This window comes from Sardina pilchardus, chromosome 13, assembly GCF_963854185.1.
Source record: "Sardina pilchardus chromosome 13, fSarPil1.1, whole genome shotgun sequence".
Classification (NCBI taxonomy): domain Eukaryota; kingdom Metazoa; phylum Chordata; class Actinopteri; order Clupeiformes; family Clupeidae; genus Sardina; species Sardina pilchardus.
The window spans coordinates 9,140,443-9,162,534 of record NC_085006.1 but is presented as its reverse complement, the minus strand read 5'-3'; the positions used below and the strand labels follow the sequence as shown (position 1 = coordinate 9,162,534).

The window sequence follows — 22,092 nt, the reverse complement described above, 5'->3', positions numbered from 1 at the left end:
GAGAGCCTAGTAATGATGGGAAGAAATGAGGGGTGGGGTGGTGGGGTGCTTAGAACAAATGAGTGCAAAGGGGATGGGATGTCTCAAACGTGAAAACACTGCTCAGCATTTCAATGGCTATTAAAGGACTTCTGGTATGGGTTCTATGCACGACTCCATTCTAGATTCACTTCCTACTAGGCAATCAACTTCCTGTTTATGCTGTACACTGTAGGCTATGACAAAAAATGATAACCAGTTCAGTAACATCAGTTGCTTTTCCCATTTGCTAGAGGGAGTGGCACACAACATTTCCACAAAGTCGGTTTACATTACCGTGAGACGAGGTCCTGAGAACAACGACCATAGAAAAAAGCCATATTTGCTGTTGTGCATTAGTCAATAGTGATTTGTCTATTCATTGAATCTATTCAAGGAACAAAAGGCTCCCTCTCTTTTCTCCATGTTTTCAATGTTTACAAATGTTGGATGGCAGATACCAAAATGTGAAATGTCCACCTATGAGCAAACACTGAATGGATGGCTAGAGGATTTCAACACAGTACCTTTTACTGTCAATGTAAAAGGAACATTTCGTCTTAGATCAAGCCATGAGCAACCGCAGCCAATTAACATGGTACTTCAGGAGCATGTCACCTGGACGACTATCTGTAATTCACATGACCATAAATTTGAAGATGATACCAAAAGTAGCTGCACATTCAAAAGTGACAAATAGCTGTGTAGTTCTGCTTTAATAACTAAGCTTGTCAGTCAGTTTACGGTCACCGAAGACATTTGATGTTCCTTCCCATCACTGAAATGCCTCAAAGTCCCATCCACAACATCTTGTTTTTATTTTAGAGACAGATGCCCATGGTGCTTGAAATTGAGACCGAACAGGTAGCAGTTGATGTATACCTTTGGGGTGACATATTTTAAGGCAGCTGCTTAACAATCTGTGGCGAACAGGAAGCCACTAGTCATTGAGAGCACAGACGGTGTTGGAGGGGGGGGGGGGGGACTGATGCTGTCGCCCCCTCTAAAGGAGTGGGCAATGCTGCAGGCTCAGCAGAAGCAGCGGGGAGGACAGATGAGAGGAGCTCAACTGGCAAAACACACCAGAAGGATCAAACCCATCAGGATTTGTGCTCTTCAAAATCTCTGCTTTTAGCTCATACAACTGTAAGACCAAGTTTGATTTCAAACTGAATGACTGCACTGCTGTGTAAAGCTGGACAGCTGGAGGCCCTCAGAGGAAACTTTTTCTCTCGTATGGCAACTTAGCCTTAATGGACAGCTGATATCAGTCAGATGCAATTACAGCTCACAGTTAAGCTGGGTGCCAGATTGGGACGGTTGACAAGAAATGGCGGGGCAGACATTCCCTCTCTGACATCTGATGAGATGTTTTTCACTACGCAAATGCAGGGCTACTGAGAAGACCTGCTGCACTCGTAATCCCATCGCTGCTCTGGTCCTTGGAGTTCACTGATGATGACTCATAGACGAGGGACAGCACCAACTCAGGCCCCTCGAGGCCTTCACCTGGGGGTGTGTGTGTGTGTGTGTGTGTGTGTGTGTGTGTGTCTGTGTGTGTGTGTGTGTGTCTGTGTGTGCGTGCACACGTTTACGAAGGAGCACCCAAGGAGAGTCCTGCATAGGCCCAGGAGGTATTATGGGTCACAGTGGGGCCTTTTAGCAGCTCTGCATTCACCGTCACTGTCCCTGAGAGCCCAATAACCACACGCCCACACACCTTATGTTTCAGACACTCAGACACACAGACAAACAGACACACACACACACACACATACACACAGACACAGACACACACACACACACAACCACCCAAGGGGCTCCTTTACCAGCTTTTCTAATCAAAAACAAGATACTCTGTTTTAAATCAATAGTGATAATGCTTCAGCCTAGACAAGAGAATAAAAACAAAAACAAAAACAAATCTAGGAGCCTACAAATCTTTGGTACTACTCTCCTGAGGGAAGCAGCAGGGGTTGGGACCTCACTTAAACGCTGATGCAAAGAGAACTTTAGAAAAGGGCAACATCTACTGTGGAACAAGTTTCCATGAAACATAATAGGGCGTTTCAAGGTAGCGTGGTCAGGCCAAAAGACATTATTATGACCCATTTCTATAGTATTCTTCTATTGTCTTGAGATTAAATGGAATGATAACTCACTGAAATTGGTTGAAATTGTATATGTTTTAAGGATATGTTTAAAACTATAGACCTGAAAGCCCGACTGTATCGAATCACCATTAGTATGACTACTCATTTTTGCATAACAATGCAGTAGTACAAGGACTGACATGGTATCATCAGCCAAACAAACATTATACTGTATGGGACTACAACCACCGCCAAATCTAAAGCCTTCACATTACATCTAAAGCCTTCAAATCACATCTAAGGCCTCACATGGACAGGCAAGTATCTTAAGGACCATGAAAATGTGCTGAGTCACATGCCCTTCTCCACATTTCCCAAAACATCTCGGTGATCTCTAAGCTAAGCCTCTCTTGTTGTACTTCCACACTATTACCCTGTCAGCACATCCACGTCTGTGGAGTGGATGCCGGCCCTGGTGACAGATGGCCGCATCTGCAGCGCACCTGTGCTGGACCAGAAGAACCAGCTGCAAGACCCGGGCTGTGCGGAGCCGAGCCGAGCCGAGCCGAGCTGAGCTGGGTTGGGAGGGGAGGCTTGCTCACTCACCATCTGTCTCTGGGAGCACTGCTCAGTAAATCCTCCCGGTGCGGAGAGGGCCCTGGAGTAAAAGCGAGCGGCGGGGAGGTGGGAAGCGGGGAGATGGGGCCCTGGTGGCTGATTCATGCCGGTTTTATTGGCGCAGATGAGGCGCAGTTGAAGGATTTACCATCGCCTCGATCAGGCTGCAGCGCACAGCGTTTAGGGGACAGGGGGGTGGGGTGGGGGAAAACACTGGTGCAAAGCGCCCGAGAATGTGTTTGTGTAGACAGAGTGAATCTTCTCTGGCTGCTCAATGTGTTTCGCATGGTACCATGTTGTACAGTGCAAACAGATTTCTTCCTATCTTAAACTGCTTGTCTCTGTATTTGGAGCTCCTTAACAGAACAGGTCATGGGTGTGACTGTGCGTATAAACTGTGCTTTGAAAAAGCATTTGGTAAGGACACATAATGCCTGTGTATAGGACATGTGAGTGTGTGTGTCTGAGCTTTGGATGAATCAAAATGAGCTTGTGCCTGTTTGTGTGGCTGTTTGTTGAGGACACGTAATGCCTGTGCAGGACGTGTGCCTGTGTGTGTGTGTGTGTGACTGTTGAGGACACACAACGTCTGTGTATAGGATGTGAGAGTGTGTGTGTGACTGTTGAGGACACACAACGTCTGTGTATAGGATGTGAGAGTGTGTGTGTGACTGTTGAGGACACACAATGTCTGTGTATAGGATGTGAGAGTGTATGTGTGACTGTTAAGGACACACAACGTCTGTGTATAGGATGTGAGTGTGTGTGTGACTGTTAAGGACACATAATGTCTGTGTATAGGATGTGAGTGTGTGTGTGTGACTGCTAAGGACACATAATGTCTGTGTATAGGATGTGTGAGTGTGTGTGTGAATGGTAGTGGTGCACACGCTTCTGCCCTGTTTCTTAGGCAGTGGCACTCGCTGCATTGCTGCTGCTGCTGCTATCATTAAAGTGTTCATCAGCACATACCTAATTCCCTCCCCTGTGTAAATCGCCCAGGAGTTCACATATGGGCCGTCTGCTCTTATTCTCCTGCCTCCCTCCCTCTCTCTCTCTCCATCTCCTGACAGCATCACACTTTCAAGGATTTATATGGGCCAATCTTCATTCCAGCTATAGCCACATTAAGTCATTCACAAAAAAATATCATGTGGAATACTGCCAGGCTTCTTATGCCTCCCGCACAATATATTGTGGTTGTTTATTTCAAGATTACAGGAGCAGGGGATTTCATAATTTGTGCATTTCTGCCAGCCATTTCACTTGAGTCCCAGGGAAGACTGGTGCAGGGAGACCCATCTGTGGGAAACAGCCAGAGAGGGGCACAGGGCTTGGCAGCGGGGCTTTGTCATGGTGGCAATGGGTGAGCACCTGGCTGCCCTACTGCCCAGAAAACCAGACATCTGCTCCCATTCAGATTCATAAGAGGTTAGGGCAGCCAAACTCTCCACAGCGTCCTCGAAATATCTGCTCTGGGGACTGACAGCAGGTCAGCGGACCCTGTGCCATTTAAGCAGGGGATCTGTGAACGGCCGGACATCTAGGCAGTCAGGTCTTCTCTGGCCATCTGGTGCCTGATACCTCTGCTGGCTTGCCTGACCTGTTTGGATTCACATCCTATAATCCCATATTCGTACACTCGAGCTACTCCGGGCACTGAGCTGAGGCGTTCGCTTCACGGAGCACAGGAATGGTTTTAGGACTGAGGAAATTGAGGACCGGTCTAATTTCTTTTGAACATGCGAAGTGGTCGCATGTCCGGTTCAGTAAGTTCCATTGATTATAGTGGAAAGTAATTGTTGCAGCATATGGTCCCTGAATGGAGTGCTTCGGTAGCGCTGCTGGTGTAACCCAGAGGATACAGCACATTACACAGACGCTCCCTCGCTCACCATCCTCCAGACAAAAAAAAAGGGTTTGTTGTGGTTCTGTTACAAATAGGAAAGCCTTTAAATACAGTCAGAGATTTCCCTCAGCAGCACAGGTGTTGAAAGCTGGTGTCTGTGTGCACAACAGTGATGCTTGCTTACTTCCTACTTCAATGGGACTCAGCTTCCAATCAAATAGAGGTCTTTGCTATAAAACGTGAGCGGTAAATCATGGAGTTCCTCTTCGGTTTCGTTGCTGCATGCAAAGCAGAATTCAGATCAACAATGAGCGCTTACTGAGAAAAGGGCTGTCAATCTCATTTAAGGGGAAACCTACTGCAGTGGGCAAATTTCAGGGATAAATCCATTCTGCTGGATAATAAATCCAACAGACAGGTCTAATGTTCCCTCACAGAGAGGCAGGTTTTTTGAGGTGCCTCATATTGGACCTTCGGTGCCTGCGCAATACAGCAGAAGAAATTGGATTGGGTCACATGACCAAGTCATTGAGATTTGCTGCCTTGCTATGGTGAACCCACCACCCTACCCCCAGCCTCTCTCTTTCAGGAAAGATGGATTGACTGCGTCGTCAGGTGGATGCCAGCATTCTTCTTGTACAAGACACACTCTTAAAAATGACAACTGCGCTGAGTTATAGGTAGTAAGCGCGCCTAAAATTCCATTGAAAAATGATCAAATAAATAAATAACGATACAAACGCCCTTTAGAAAGCCTTCTTGGACTGCGGTGCCATCCAAGCATCGGCGGAGCGTAATGTGTGAATTGGATACTTGATCAGCTTGTCTGAGGTGGTGGCAGGCAGGTGTGGAGCGCTACAGAAGGACGCGCTGTCACAGCTCATTCCCCCAAGCAGCCATGAAGCCATTAGCCTCCTGCAACCAGAGGGGCTGCGTGCCGACTACACACATACACCACAAAACAGGATATTAGCAACACAAACACACTTTATATAGAGACACAGACACATAATAGACATACATACAGACAGACAGACACAAAAAAACACACACACAGGTTGGGGCATTACACACACACAAAAATCTTGTCCGTTTATAAACAGACCAGCTCTGATACCCTTTCTATAGACCAGCTTTGACAATCAAACTCATTACAGCAGTAGCCTGAAGCCCTGAACACCACACACACACACACACACACACACTCAACACTACAAACAGACTGACTGACAATTATAGTCATTGCAGCCTAGCCCTTGCACACAAACACATGGATCATATCTGATCACTGCATGCACTACAAAAGCCTCCTCATATTGGTCAACGTCTGGACACTGGACTACTCCAACATGAAAACAGATTCTGTGTACATTTACAGTTAAGGCTTAAAGGGATATTCCGCCATTTTTGGAAATACGCTCATTTTCCACCTTCCCTCGAGCAAAACAATCGATATTTACCTTGTTCCCGTTCATCCAGCCATTCTGTGAGTCTGGCGATACAACTTTTAGCTTCAGCCTAGCATAGATCATTGAATCGGATTAGACCATTAGCTTCTCGCCTGCTAGCTTCATGTTTAAAAGTGACTAAGATTTCTGGTAATTTTCCCATTTAAAACGTGTCTCCTCTCAAGTTAGAAAGTGCAATAAGACCAACTGAAAATGAAACCTAGCATTTTCCTAGGCTGATTTGACATGGAACTACACTCTCATCTGGCGTAATAATCAAGGCAACTTGCAGCTACTGGCACTACTACTGCTTGTTGTCTATGGGGACTATTTTCAGATGCTGCGTACGATATCACTGCGCCTATGGTACGTTTGCAAGTTGCCTTGATTATTACGCCAGATGATAGTGTAGTTCCATGTCAAATCAGCCTAGAAAAACGCCAGGTTTCATTTTCAGTTGGTCTTATTGCACTTTCTAACTTGAGAGGAGACACGTTTTAAATGGGAAAATTACCAGAAATCTTAGTCACTTTTAAACATGAAGCTAGCAGGCGAGAAGCTAATGGTCTAATCCGATTCAATGATCTATGCTAGGCTGAAGCTAAAAGTTGTATCGCCAGACTCACAGAATGGCTGGATGAACGGGAACAAGGTAAATATCGATTGTTTTGCTCGAGGGGAGGTGGAAAATGAGCGTATTTCCAAAAATGGCGGAATATCCCTTTAAAGCCACTCACGACTCCAAGACATTCATTAAACAGATGATCTGATGGGTAATAAAACCAACATCAAAATGGTGAATCAATGCTAAGCTCATCATGCCAGTAAATCTGAGCATCCCTGATAGGAGATGACAATCTTTGCTGCAAAGCTAATGCTTCCTTTATTAGGTGTTTTTGAACCTGGCTACTTCCTGAGGTCCTCTCCAAACAAACACATTAGTGTGCTGAAGTAGTGCAACATGGTCCTGATGCAGGACCATGCATTCAGCCACACAGACCTGACAACCACATACAAATGCACTTACACACTCACAACATACAAATGCACTTACACACTCACAACACACACATACAAACACACTTCTCTCACACAAACACTTTACAACATTCACAACACAACCCGCTTGCAACACACTCACAAAAAAACCCTCACAAACACACACAGGTCCCTTGTGGTCCCTATTCCCACATTGCCATCAGGCACCTTCTGTTTCTAACCCCCCCACACACATGTTTTGATAGACTTTTGCTATTAATTTATCTCTGAACTTCGCCCAATGCGAACTTTGTAGGCCACAAGTTTAACCGACAAGGCTACCATTACCGTTGCCGTTGCCAATTACCGTTACCGGTATAACCTTCCATTGACACTAACATAATTATAAACTATGGATTGTGATATGTGAAGACCAAGCCGCATGTGAAAACGTTTATTTAGAGGGAAGTGCAGCTGCATAGTTGTCAGAACTCCTGTAAAAGCAGCGCAATTTCCATAGCCTAGAAATCTAGACGCCCCTAACGGCAGCAAATGTAATTTGGCTGGCGGGGCAGTCTAGGCACGATCCATAGAGCTTAGGAGCTGAGAACTGGAAAATCAAGCGGGCCAATCACAGTGTGTATAAAGTTGGTGGGCGGGCTTAACATAATGGTGACTGTGTTCCTTGCGTTTACATTTGACGCCAAAGGATTTACATTGATGTCTATGACAGCCCTTCGCGTCGCATATGAACGCGCGGGGGCACCTTCGGCTTCCGATATTGACGCCAGGGGGCTTGACCATGCGTCCTCGTTAGAGGAGTTGGGTCTGAGATCAGAAGTTGCGACGGTAACGCATCCTGCTATTTGAAAACAAGAAGATGATTCGTTTAGCGTCATCCTATTGCGTGGAGAGGGAAGGTTACACATCCTGCTACTTGAAAACAAGATGATGATTCGAAAGAATTTGAAAGACAACTGTTTATCCCACCCCTCCGATCGAGCCCTGACTACGCCGAGTTCCCAGACCCTACATCTTGATGTGGGTCTGGCTCGTCAGGCTATAATTTCCATAGTTCAAATGAAGTGCGCAGCCGGAACACTAGGCTATTCCATTGCATGTGATCTTGACGGCTGGGGAGGGTACTGGGAAGGTGTGTGGCCTTGTCTCTCTAGCACCCGACTCGCAAGAAAGCATTCTATCAAGGATGCGCTCTTGACTTTGAGAAACAACGTTTGTCTCTCGCACTTGCCATTTCTAAAGACTCAAAACTCCCTACTCCTACTCTCGTGCGAAAGGGAAACACCTTGTCACATATGGGAATCAATTGCGCATGCCATAACTAGCCTGAACCGTAGGACACACACACTCCGAACCGTGACATGCCATCCATACGGTTCGGAGCATTTTTCAAAAACCGTGCCACCCCTACCCCCCCGGTGCGGAGGGGGGGGGGCGACTGCAGCCAGCTCATCAGAAAGGCTGCCTCTGGCTGATAGGCTGATAGGCGGGGCTCTGAGAGGGGCCGCGCTGCGCTGCTCTCCCCTGCTCTGCTATGCGCTGGGGAGAGATTTATGCTCCTGCTTCAGAGAACTGACAGCAAGAAAGAAGGAAAGGAGGAGAGGAGTGAGATGGAGGATGGATGAGATGGAAGAGGGGGAGAGAGAGAGAGAGCACGAGGGAGAGAGAGAAAGGGTGTGTGAGAGAGAGAGAGAGAGAGATGCAGTGAGCAAAGAAAGGGAGCGAGGGAGGAGATGTATGGAGAGGGAGAAACTGACGAGAGCTGGAGAGGCAAAGGAGGGTATGTCAACAAATGAGTGAGGAATAGTGCAGAGTGAAAGGGAGTGAAAGGGATGAGATCACCAACCAGAAAAACAGGTGATAAGTGATAAAGCCTGGAATGGAGAAAAGCTGCCAGAAAAAAAGGAGCGGTCAACAGTATAAGATAGAATGAAACAGAGGGGGAGAGGAGAAAGAGAGAGACAGCGTGTGTGTGGGTATGTGTGTGTGTGTGTGTGTGTGTGTGTGTGTGTACGTGTGTGAGTGAGAGCCAGAGAGTGCCAGATAGAGGGGTGCAGTGAGCCCCCGCTGCTGCTGCTGTGCTCCATCTGCTGCCCTGGGCGCCCAGCTCGTCTGCCCTCTCTCCCGTCCCCTCATCCTTCTGCTCGGCTCTCGTCCGCTCACAACTTCAGCAGCACCAGCGCCTCTCCTCCACTACCCTCACCTCCGTTACCCTCTCCTCTCTCCTCCTCCCCTTCACTCAGGGAGGGCACAGGGAACACGTTAACCTCATTTTAGGAAAGACACACTGGACTAATTCACAAGCCCAGCCCCAGGACCACCTCCTCCCTGGGATAAAAAAAGACCAGCTATGTATCGTCTCCCCTCCCTCACTGGGAGCTTTTCTCCTACTTTCCTTTTATAAAAGCACCAATCCACTGCTGGTTTCCTGATGTCCTGTTACTATGCGCTTAAACATGCAATCACATGAGGAGCAGATCAGGGCTCAGATCAGTAACTCTAAACAGGAATATCCACTGATAGTTAACTTCATGAAGGGTCAGCATTTGTGCATTACAAATGATTCTTTAAAGAATAGTTTTGAGTGACCGTTTCCTCAACAGAGCTCCCTTGAAATAACAAATACCCTGAGCAACTGTTATACATCTCCAACTCTGAATTTGTCCACGATCTGCAACTCTAAATTTGCTATCTAGGATCTTTCATCCATTCATTATGTAAGAGGACGGAGAAGAACACAGTACAACATACAAACTGTGATTCCAAATACTGAAAGAAAACAAATCCCTGTATCTTATATGATATATAATATACCAGTGCCCCAAGTCTCAACAGCTTAGAAAGCTCCACTTTGATGTCCCTAGCAGCTGAGTGAGAGGTGCTGAGCCAAAGGACCCTTTCCCTGCGTCATGGAGGTCTACCACTCCAACGGCTCCATTTGGGGTGGCAGACAAGCCTGTGAATGAGAAGAGCTCTTCTCTGACATTGGACCCCCACCCCCACCTCTCTCCCTCTCTCCTCTGCCCATCTCGGCAGCTTGGCTCAGAGGCCGGGTAGGGACGTGCTGAGCAGGGCCTGAGAGCTGGCTAATGGAACAGCGCAGGACATTGGCACGGACACATGCAGGCTCTGGCATTCTGCTGGAGCACTCATTCCACAGCACAGCAGACACCATGATGGGCCAGCTTCGTGTGTGTGTGTGTGTGTGTGTGTGTGTGTGTGTGTGTGTGTGTGTGTGTGAGTGAGTGAGTGAGTGAGTGAGTGAGTGAGTGAGTGAGTGAGTGAGTGAGTGAGTGAGTGAGTGAGTGAGTGAGTGAGTGAGTGAGTGAGTGAGTGAGTGAGTGAGTGAGTGAGAGAGAGAGAGAGAGAGAGAGAGAGAGAGAGAGAGAGAGATAGAGAGAGACAACAAACACACACACACACACACACACAATGTCGTTTCATCTCCACAGGATGGCCGTGATTGTTTCATAGGGCCTTGTGTTTGCCTGCTCGGCCATGTGAGTCAGTATGTTGTTATCTCCAAAGCCACACATGTGGCAGCTCTTTGTGCTGAGCAGAGGCTGCAGTGCCGATTTGGCTCTTTGGCGGTGGATGGTCAGATGGCCCGTCAATAGTTATACAACTACACCAAATCAGGACATGAGGACATTTAATGATGAACAATTTTACAACACAGGAACCCTGAACCAATGAAATGCATGGTTCTCTAGGTCTGTTGTACATAGCAACCAGAGGGGGAAAAGAAAATTGCATTTGGCATCTCACAACTCTCTCCTCAAAAAACCCCACAGAGTGAGGAGGGCAGTTCAGAAACAGGTTCTGCAGCGAGACCATGCAGTAATGTCAGACCCCACTGCGCTCCCATCACACAGCCATTTGAAGGTGGAAGGTGATATCTGACGTGACACTGACAACCGGGCAGATCCGATCCGGTGGGCATCTAGATCAGTCCTTTGACAGTTTCAATCTCTTGTCAAAAGCCAACGTCTCTGGAAAAAGCCCCCTGACACACGCAGCAGCACTCTTGAAGAGAGACAAGCGAGGCATCCTTGTAAAAGCGGACGTGTGGATCAGAGCATGATCAGAGTCTTCAGAGGAACAGCGCAGTCAGGCTGCTCTTTGCGAAGCCGCTGACGGATGAAAAGAAATGCAGTCAGCGCAACCCAGACTAGGGCTGCACAAATGGGAAACAACAAAGAGGACCCCCCCCCCCCCCCCCCCCCCCAGGGGAACCAATTGAAGGTAGCTGTTAAATGAAGAGGAATTGCCTCGATCAACAAAACAGCGTATCTAATGAAAATTTAAAAGGTTTACAGACAATAACTAACAGCAAAAAGTAAGGCAATTACCATTTAAAACGTCTCAAATCCATCTGCATTTTCAAAATGCAATTACTTAAGGGAGATCTGTGGTCATTTGCAAGTCATTGCAAAGAGTGCACATACTGTAGTTGATGTGGCATGTAGAGCCATGCACTTGATCATACTTAAGCTCTGAGGGTTAAGCAGTGGTTCCTGGTTTGTATCAGGTTCACATTGAACTTGCATTCACTGAGACCAATTGGAGCCAAGTGATCGATTTTGTTCTCAATGGCCTGAATCGGTAATTTGGTGATGGAGAACAGGGGTACTGCAGTGGGCCAATCCAACCACACCCTGATTCTGCAGTAAGACAGAGAGGGTATGCCCCCAACCCGCACACACACACACACACACACGAATGCACGCACGCACGCCCACACACACACACACACACACGCACACAGCATGTGCGCGCACACACACACACACACACACACACACACACAGACATGCACGCACGCCCACACACACATGCACACATTTCCTGCCTCCTCTTCCCGTTCGTTGTGATGACATTAGCATATCCGAGGCCTCGGGCTGAGAGCCAGCTACAGGATGAGCATTCTTGCAGCCAGTACTGCCAAGGCTCAGGAGACTCCTTCTCCATATGGCCGCCAAAGCGAGCCATGATGGGCATCCGCTCACTGGCTGCCCTGCACGCAACCTTTACGGAAGCACAGCTTCGCCACACACTCTGTGCCACTTCCAACTCATTCACCGGAGGCTCAATGAGCTTATCTCCCTAATGTACTGTGGGCTTTTTTTTTTTTTGCCTTCTCTCATACTGCTTACTTATGTACATTTTATCCCAATCACTAACAAATAATTTCCTAATTTCTTTTTAATGGGGTGCAACATTATAAGAGTTACTGTAGGCAAAGCTTAGTAGGCGCTTTGCTCGAGTCACAAACTTTTACAGCTAACAGCCTGATATAGTTGGCTGATAACGCCATGCTATCACATGCTTAGCTTTCGGGCTTTTAAAGCGTAATTCCGGATCGATTTCAACCCAGGGTCTATTTCACCATGACAACGAGTAGAATACACCCTCGAGAAACCGATTACGTTGACCGAAGGAGTACCGAGTTTGATCGGCTTCAGCGCCTCCAGCCGAGAGGCTAACTGTGGAAGTGCTTGGAGCAGACTGCCAAACGTATTTTTAACCACTTATCATGGTCAAAATAGCACCATACTTCTGCAGTAGCATGAATAGGACCCCTATAAAACGAAGTGTAGCAGGAGTTTATTAAAAAAGAGTGTTTTACGAGACTTACCTACTCTCCTCAGTCACCTCCATGTTGTAGGGAAAGTCTGAACAAGTCGATTACTAAAGGCAATGCATAAGGAAGGAGTCCACTGGAGCTCAGTTCCAAAAATTCACATTTACTTTGCTGTTTTCGGCAGTTTGGCAAGGGACTTGTACGGACTTTCCTCACAACATGGAGTCGACCATAAGGTACACACTTGTAAAAATAGGTCTACTACAAGTCTGAAGTGAAGGCAGGCAGAAGACAAATGAACTTTCGGAGATTGTTTGACTAGGATGGTTTCTCATAGCCCTCATCCTGTACATGATGGTGGCCAAGTGATGCTCCTCACTCCCTATGTTTATGGATTGGCAATGAGTGAGACCGTCTATAGTTAAAATAAGAACACCATTAGGTGGGAGTGGTTGTTATGATTACAGCTCCCCAATTAAGCTGTATCTTTCTTTGCCCGGCAAAGTTTTATCAATCTCACATTTATCATTGTTAGTCTCAGAGTGTGTGTGTGTGTGTGTGTGTGTGTGTGTGTGTGTGTGTGTGTGTGTGTGTGTGTGTGTGTGTGTGTGTGTGTGTGTGTGTGTGTGTGTGTGTGTGTGTGTGTGTGTGGAAAATGGAAGTCTAGAAGGTTACGGTGGGGGTTGGGGTGTAGAGGAGAAAACGTCTGTAAAGTCTCTGCCTTTCACTCATCATTAGCTGTGGGTGTGGAAGAGAGAGGAGAGAGAGAGAAAGAGAAAGAAAAGAGAGACAGTGAGAGACATAGAGAGAGAGAGAAAGAGAAAGAGAGACCAAGAGAAAGAGTGCGAGAGAGAGAGAGACAGCGAGAGCACAACGAGGAATACAAATACATTCGAAGTCTCTCTCCAGGGGGAGCAGCTCTTAGCAGAGAACAAAATGTCAGCTGCTGTGCGTCCTCCCTGGGCTTCCCTGGACAGAAATGCACACACAGTGGTGTTGTCCACAAAAAATATTCCACCATTATAATGCGGTCTGAAATATGAGGAGAGCTGATAGTGATCCGTTCAGTCATTTCCTCCTAAATAAATAAATACAGTTGTGGTGAGAGCCAGCCGTGAGGCACATAGAGGCTGTAATGATGACAAACCAAAGGGATGCGAAATGGCCATTATGCATTAGGAGAGCTGTGTGTGTGTGTGTGTGTGTGTGTGTGTGTGTGTGTGTGTGTGTGTGTGTGTGTGTGAGTGTGAGTATGTGTGTGTGTGTGTGTGTGTGTGGAGGTATTTAGCAGATGCTTTTATCCAATCTCACAACAGCGGGTTCGGGTTTGAACCTGGGCTGACTGTCAGGCGACAGTGCTCCGTGCTCCCCTGTTCTAGCTGTATGCACATTGTGCATCTCTTAAGTTCCTCAGCAGCCTCTCTCCCTTGCCACCAAGCCCACCCCCAATACAAATACACAAACAAACATACTGACTCACACAAAGAAAAGACACGAAACAAGGACACTCTCTGTAAACTCACCATGAATGTGAATTATGACTCCATAAACTAACTGTCTGATGTTTACAAGTAGAGCAAGACCTTATTTTCCAGAGGAAGTATCTTTCAACACATCCACATTAGGTTCCCACTCCCATCATTCCCAATAGTCTCTTAGTGCACATCTCCACTACGCTCCTTTCCCTTAAATCAGGGAGGGATGTCAAATATAAAAGGGGTTCAATGAGGGTTAGGCCCATCCCTCCAGATACAGGACAGTTGAACTACTGGACACACCCTGTTTAATCCCGTTTCTCGTCTTGACTGACCACCAGCTTTCACTGAAGACTATCCAGCACTCCAAAAAAAAAAAAAAAAAAAGAAGAAATCTAATCATCACTCATCACCTTATGGTCCCAAAGACATGTTGACAAAGAGAATGATTGACAGCGGCGATCTAGCCAATACTAGACATCCCTAGACTAGATGAGGTCCTTCTGGAGTCTTTCTGTCTGACCATCAGGGCAGGGGTTGCCTGGGAAGATTGTGGTATTGTGCAGGCAGAGCTTGTGTGTTTAGGGGAAACTGTATGATCCTTTATTATCCTCGACTTGATGGGTGGAGAAAAGCCAAGGGTGTGCCATTAAATAAGCACTCCATGTAGTTGTCTCCGATCTTTTACATTCTGCTCTTCATTTCAGCAACTGGGACCTCGATCTCTCTCTGACTCTCTCGCTCTCTCTTACTCACTCTCTCATTCTCTCTCTCTCTCTCACTCACTCTCTCGTGCTTAATGGCTTTAAATGGATGGCGTTGGCGTCCATTACTGTTTGCACTTCCATGGGCTGGGTTACTAATATCACAGACGGCTTCCTCTGAGTCAGACATGAGATGGGACGAGAGGAGTCGAAAGGAGACAATGATGTATCTAAAGGGTGGAGCCTTTCAACTGCTCAACACCTTACATGATTTTAAACACACACATACACACACACAGGAGGGGGGTCTGCCAGTGAAACAGCTGCGAAGCTGATAAGCGTGTGTGTGTGTGTGTCTAGTGTGTTGGTGATGCTTGCTGAGGGATGAAGAAGCGTTGCGTTAGCTCCATGGAGAGGGATGGGAACGGAAACAGCTGAGCTGGGAACAACGCAAAGTGTGTCAGCAACAGCACAGCTGGTGGAGGAGTAAAGCCTGGGAGGGGGTCTCACTGAGAGTACCACATCAGGGCCTCACGCACAGCAGGTATGAAGGGGAGGGCGGTGAGAAAGAATGGACGACAGAGGAGAAAAGAGATAAAGACTGTGGGGGACAAGGAGACTGGAAACAGGGAGGGTGGAATGGAAATATATGTGAGGGGAAATGAGACAGAGAGAGTAAGCAAGAAAAAGAGTGAGGGGAAAAAAGTAAAGTGAGGCAGGAATAGGAGAACAGAAACAACAGGGGAGGGTGAGTAAGTGAGAGAAATGGAGGGAGCATGCAGCGCGCTGGCCGAAAACAAAGCAGGCAGCAGGCCAGTTCTACCACGCTCTACTGCAGCGAGAGAGAGAGAGAGAGAGAGAACAAGCAAAGAGTGAGAGAAAGAGAGAGAGAGAGAGAGAGAGAGAGAGAACAAGCAAAGAGTGAGAGAAAGAGAGAGAGAGAGAGAGAGAGAGAGAGAGAGGTGCCTACTGAGCTTCTGCCGGATTAATTAACAAACACAGGCCACACGGCTGGCGGCTCAGGCTAGCCTCCCAGCACCCCGCTCCCTCCACTCCGGCCCGAGCGGTGTCTAATTGGAGGGAGCGGCTTTACTGGAAATCCATGAGTATTAGCCCAGCCCCACTTCAGCCAACTCAGGCCAGGGCTGAGCAGAGACGCAACCAATGGAGCCCAATGGTGAAAGAAAGGGGGGAATTTAACTCCCAAAGGACGGAGAGATGAGGCCAATAAGTCCCTCAGAGGAAATGCTATGGGGCGTTCAACTCGCTACGAAGGTCAAAATGAGCGACGAGTAGCGTTCACTCACAGATAGGAAACAATGGGATGGGGAAAAAATCCTCTCCAAGAGATAGATGGCCTGACGTGATGATTTTCAAAGTCATCTGAAATGATCTAAGCACTATTTTCAGAAAGAGAAAGAAAGGAAGGAAGAGAGAGAGAGAGAGAGAGCATTCCTCTTGAGAGCTTGAAGCTGGTGACTCCAGAGCAGTTCAGTTGAGCGATGTATTGAAATACTCTTTCATTCGCATTAACTCTTAGTCCCAAGATATTATTTGCATCAATCATGTTAGCAGGACTAATTTTCCCTGTAAGGTGTGTGTGTGGGGGGGGGTGGGTGAGTGAGTGAGTGAGTGAGTGAGAGTAAGAGAAATAGAGAAATAGAGAGAGAGAGAGAGAGAGAGAGAGAGAGAGAGAGAGAGAGAGAGAGGACGCCAGAGAAGGCCAGTGTGAATATATGTCTGTATCTGTGAGATGCCGAGAAGTCCATTTCCCCGCCTCCTCTGACAGATAAACTCCAGCCTTGGGAGGAAAACAAGCGGTTGACAGCAGAGCCGACCGACTGCCGCACCGACCCTGCCAATCAACCGCGCTCTCTCGTGCATGACACCTCACCCTCCTCACCCTCCTGCGGCAACCCTGCTACACAACACCACGCACATTCAAATTCCAGGCCGTTTCCCCTGCTCAGCACATCCTGTGTAATCTATATGGTGATGAATAGCAGCTCAAACACACACACACTTACACACACACACACACTCATATGCTACTGCGCGAGCTGACGTGCGATGACTGGGCGGATATCAGTAATCCATCATGTCACGGGTGGGGGTGCGATCGACGGCCTTCTGCAGGTGCTGATGAATGGGGAGAGGGTCTTGTACAGGTAACGTCTCTGGTATTGAGAAGGCTGATGTCTCTGAGGAGAGTAAGTGTGTCTACAAGGTTTTTTTTTCCTGTTTTTAATACAAGTTATTTGTTCAAACACAATGCAGTGTTTGAGTATGTGTAATTCTACTGAGATATAAAAGGAATCAACTGTTCAAAAAGGGAGAATGAGGCACTGGCGTTCTAATTATCCCTTCAGAATGACTCCCCTTTTTAAGCGAGTACAAAACACGTCGGTGGGGAATCGGGGTGCCCAGAGGACTCGGGCGCTCCATCACCGTGTGGTGTTTAATTGGACACATCACAGAGGGAGGCCCGCTCTGCCAGGTGCACGGAGCCCGGTGGTGTGAGATGGATGTCGGCATGCCACCTGCATCTCCACAGATGAGCCCTATGAGGCCCCAGCCACATGCTCCCTTCTGACAGTTCACTACAACACATCAATCCACACTACAGCATACTGTATGTCCTCAACCCCCGAGGAGCAACCTGAGGAGCAAACCTCTACACAGGTAAGTAGTATAGCTTTTATAGTGCGCACAGGCAGCTTTTACAGCTCTGACTGCAATCCACACTACAGCACACTGTATGTCCTCAACCCCGAGGAGCAACCTGAGGAGCAAACCTCTACACAGGTAAGTAGTATAGCTTTTATAGTGCGCACAGGCAGCTTTTACAGCTCTGACTGCACATGTAATGCATACAGAGCCAGAAGAGACGAGCATGTGAGTTCCCATAACATAGAGCTCCCTCTTCTTGGCAGCATGCGTCATGCTCTGGAGAAAGGGCCAAGGGAACACGCTGAAGACATAACATCCTGTTTGGGTCTAGTGGAGACCGACAGATGATGGTGGCCATGAGTGAGATCAGCATATAGATAGAACCCCACCGCTGACCAGCTCTCTACTGTCCCCTACTGTCCAGGGAATGTACTGTCCCTTACAACTGCGTAAGCCTTTAAACATGTATGACCTAGCCTCTCATTAACTGGTCGTTTCTAAATTATGTAGCAAATTGATGAGCCTGAACCATGTCAAATGAACGTGTGTGGGTGTGTGTACGCACACACAGTAATATGTGTGTGTTCATGAGCATGTGTGTGCATCTTCGCACTTGTGCCTTATCTAATAAATATAAGGCTTTGACCTTTAAGAATTTTACAGCCATTTCTCATTACAGGGTGATATATGGTGTGAAAAATTGCAGATACATGAGTTATGGTTTCAATCTTAATTGAGTTTTGGGGCTAAGATAATTGGTTCTTAATTACCCTTGACCTCAAATGCTCTAGGCACCCCACCCTCCCAGCCCCCCATTTGTTCTAAACAGAACATTAATTCCTTCAGCTGAAACTTTGGCTGAGATTCTCCTGAGTCCAAAATGAGTCACAAGTGGACTGAATCACGTCAAACAACCCCCCCCCCCCCCCCCCCCCCGAAAAAAGGGGATCCATCTCAAAATATCGACCATCTGTCCAATGCAGAAAGTGCTTAACCTGCAATTGCTTTTGGAGGGAAACCGCAGGTGCTCATTTGCGATTGCGTTGCCGAGTCGCATTAAATTATCCCTGCTTTCCATTCGCTAGATGGAGATCGGCAAGTATTGCTAATAACTAACCCAGACAATACAGGGAAAAGGAGGGTGTGCTGGTCTGTGTGTGTGTGTGTGGGGGGGGGGGAGCTTACTTTCGGAGGTGCTCATGTTCCTTTAGAAAAAGCTCTGTCCTTCTGTTGTTCACTCCTGAACCACTCTTGTATGTCCTGCAGGGGAACACAAAAAACATGGCACATTAGACATGTGTGTGATTGCATACACACACACACACACACACACACACACACACATACAGAGAGAGAGAGAGAGAGAGAGAGAGAGACGCAGCGCTCTGTTGAGTTCGGGGATAACAATTTCTCCTTTACTGAAATACTTGTGCAGGCTGAGAAAGCAAGCAGCTTTATGAGAACCCCTGTGCAGTCACTCAGAATAAAATCAGCAGCAGTCTCATTCCATTTAAGGCATCTCTCTCTCTCTCTCTCTCACACGCACACACACACACAAACAAACACACACACACAAACAAATACACACACAAATAAACCCTGTACAGAAGGGATAAAGTGCCAAGTCATCCATTATAAAAAAGGACATCCTCCCTAAACAGCCTCGTCCGGTAAAATAGTAAAACAGTGAGCAACTCTTTTGGAGGCAAGGAGTCGGACAAGGCTAGGGACTTAGGGCTGCTGTGCTTGCCTGACTGCGTCGCCTTGCTGCTCTCTGTGGGCAGAGCAGTGTGTGTGTGTGTGTGTGTGAGGGGTTGGGCCCACTACAGAAAAGCATTTCCCTGTGAATAATGAATGAGTGCCGCGATGGGAAGAGCTCAGGCCTTCCGCAGGAGTTAATCAGGGGGACGTCAGATGAAGGCAACCCCCTCACCTCGCTTCCCAGCACCTTCATCAGAGAACACCACCCACACGATGGACAGGCGTGTATTACATACCGGATTTAATATCATCTAGATGCTCAAATCGGTGTGTGCATTTATTTATGTGTGTGTATGTGTATGTGAGTGCGCGTGCGTGTGTGTGTGTGTGTGTGTGTGTGTGTGTGTGTGCGTGTGTGTGTGTGTGTGTGTGTGTATATATATATATATATATATACGTGATGGGGAGGGGGTAATAAAGAGGAGATAGCTGTTATAAAACAGAAGAATACAGTAACCCCCAACCTTGGGTAGTATAAAGGAACTGTGCTAGGATCCACTGTATGCACTGCTGTGTGTGAGTGTGTGTGTGTGTGTGTGTGTGTGTGTGTGTGAGAGTGAGTGTGTGTGTGAGTGCGCACGCATGTACATTTGTTCATTTTGTCCAGAGAGGGGAAGCTTGCCTGCCTTGGTCCCAGGTCTATTCAGCCATCAGGAGGCTCTAAGCGGAAACGACAGCTGAGCTCCTCGTCCCAACCACCCTTCCAAAGGGCACAGCTCTGCGTCACCTGCGGGGGGTCAGGGCAGGGCTGCAGAGTGGCATTTGCAGGTGCGGAACACGCACCGCTGTGATGTGTCAGCCCCCCTTTAGGGATGGCAGGAGAGGCAGGCATCGTGCCCGAGGAAGCCTGGGGGCATCGTGTGGAGCCATGACCACAAACCGCCTCCGCATCGGAACAGGAGCCATGCAGGCTGCATATAACGGGGGAGGACGGCTGAGGTTGAACTTATAAGCAGGGATGCTTCAGCAATGAAGCGACATCGTCGCCAGAGACTTAACACCAAAAAAGGAAAGGTGTACTACTGACACCTAGTGGTGACAGAGCAGAATGGTTGTGGGAAAAGTCTGGTTGCATTTTCATATGGATTTTTATTCCTAGGAAGCAAGCCTTAGGGCAATGATTTTGGTCAAATGCTAGCTTAGATCAAATGCTATTAAATTGAACACAAAAACAGCAGGGAGAAAAACTACCACTTAAAATACAGCATTTCAAGATTGCATTTCATTACTAGCAAAAAAATAAGGTCAGCAAAAAGAACATGGCCTTGTGATTACTAGTTCAACTAAACTGGGCTTTAGATGTCCTTCACAAGATAATAATTAACACTCAGTGTAAAATAAACACTATAATTCTAGAGGTACGAGCGATCATCCTCGTCTACCCAAAACTCCTGACCCTTACAACAACCCACCGGCAAAACATTACATACACTATTGGTCAAGTTTTAGGACACCTCGGATTTTTCACGTTATTCAAATTGTATAGGCTTAAATGCAATGTATGACCTGTATTGGTGAAAAGAACCGGAGCACTGCCACAGGTTTACATCTAAAGATTAGGTTAGCAAAAACAGAGATAAAAAGTTTCAGAATATCACAAATAGGCCCTCAGGGAACAGCTTGTAGGTTACAATAATGTTCTTCAGACAACTAAAGAAAGCTTCCAAAAGTGTCCAAACTTCTGTTTATTACGGTACTTAACACTTATTACAGACTGTGCTATCATACCATAGAAATAGTGCTTGGACAAAGACATTAAATGAAATGAGACAGAGCTTTACTACCCTTAAACATGTGGTAGGCTTTTCCTTTAGGTAAATTAGTGTGTCGTTCTACCATTTCAGAAAATGTGTTGCATTTTTACTTGAAGAAAAAAAAAAGGAAAATCTACAACTTTGACTGGTAGTGTACGTCAAAGGCTTGTTGACATTTTCCTGAGGATGCTAGTGGAATGTGTTGCTATTGTTCTATATACCATGAAGACGAAGAGAGAGAGAGACACACACACATTAACAGGGTGAGAACCAGATGGTCGGCTTTTTTAGTCACCAATCAAGGAGCAGACACCAGAGAGAGCACTGACCCACATGCATGAAGCCTAGATCAACAGCACCCAGACGGAGGCTTAGGTGCACTCAGGCCTCTGTACTGTAGGTATTTAATCAGGACAAGGCCCTGAAGTCCATAACAAAGGCAACAAAGCTTATGGAGGAGCTCTGAGGTATATGGCAATGAATGGATCCACTGTCTGACTAGCAGGGGACACAACAGAACATAGACATCCAAAGGTCTTGTTAGAGTTGTTAGGGTTATCTTCTACAAAGTTTTTTCCTTTTGATTGTCCCATTATGTAAGTAGTAGAGAAGGGGACAAATCAGTTTTGTTGCCATTTCAGTTCCTGATGCTGACTGAGATGAAGACAAATGTGCTAATGCCTTCAGTAACATCTGCCTGCTAGACATTTCTCTCACACTCTGATATTAGTTTTGACACTTAAAAAGGTAGCGCAAGCAATACAGTAACCTGTAATACTTTTTTTGAAAAAGAAAAAACCCAGCCCTGTCTCTGTAAACTGGAAACAAACCAGTACAACAAGATCGTCCCCAAACATACAGTATAATAAAACAGTTCCAGCGAATCACTTAAAAAGGGGAATGTGAATTTAGAGAGTGGAGGGGTGAGTTTGCTTTCTGGTGTTTTTGTTGGCGTTTAGCTCAAATATCAACGGACTTGACGTCATGTGTGCCTTTAACACACATTCATTTCTGATTGTTTTTTTTTTCTGTGCCGGGAGCAACAACAGCAACAAGCACAGTGAAGGACTCTCTGAAGGACAGTCTGTACTTGCCACCAAAATGGGGCAAAACACAAAA

The 22,092-nt window shown here is 46.9% G+C and overlaps 1 protein-coding gene across 1 annotated transcript in view; it reads right to left on the bottom strand.

Annotated features, from left to right (window-relative positions):
- gosr1 (golgi SNAP receptor complex member 1) overlaps positions 1–22,092 on the bottom strand; it is a 40,334-nt gene that overhangs the window by 12,719 nt on the left and 5,523 nt on the right. The window contains exon 6 of the mRNA XM_062552448.1: positions 18,644–18,718. Within this exon, the coding sequence (XP_062408432.1) occupies positions 18,644–18,718 (75 nt within the window). The remainder of the gene's footprint in view (positions 1–18,643; positions 18,719–22,092) is intronic.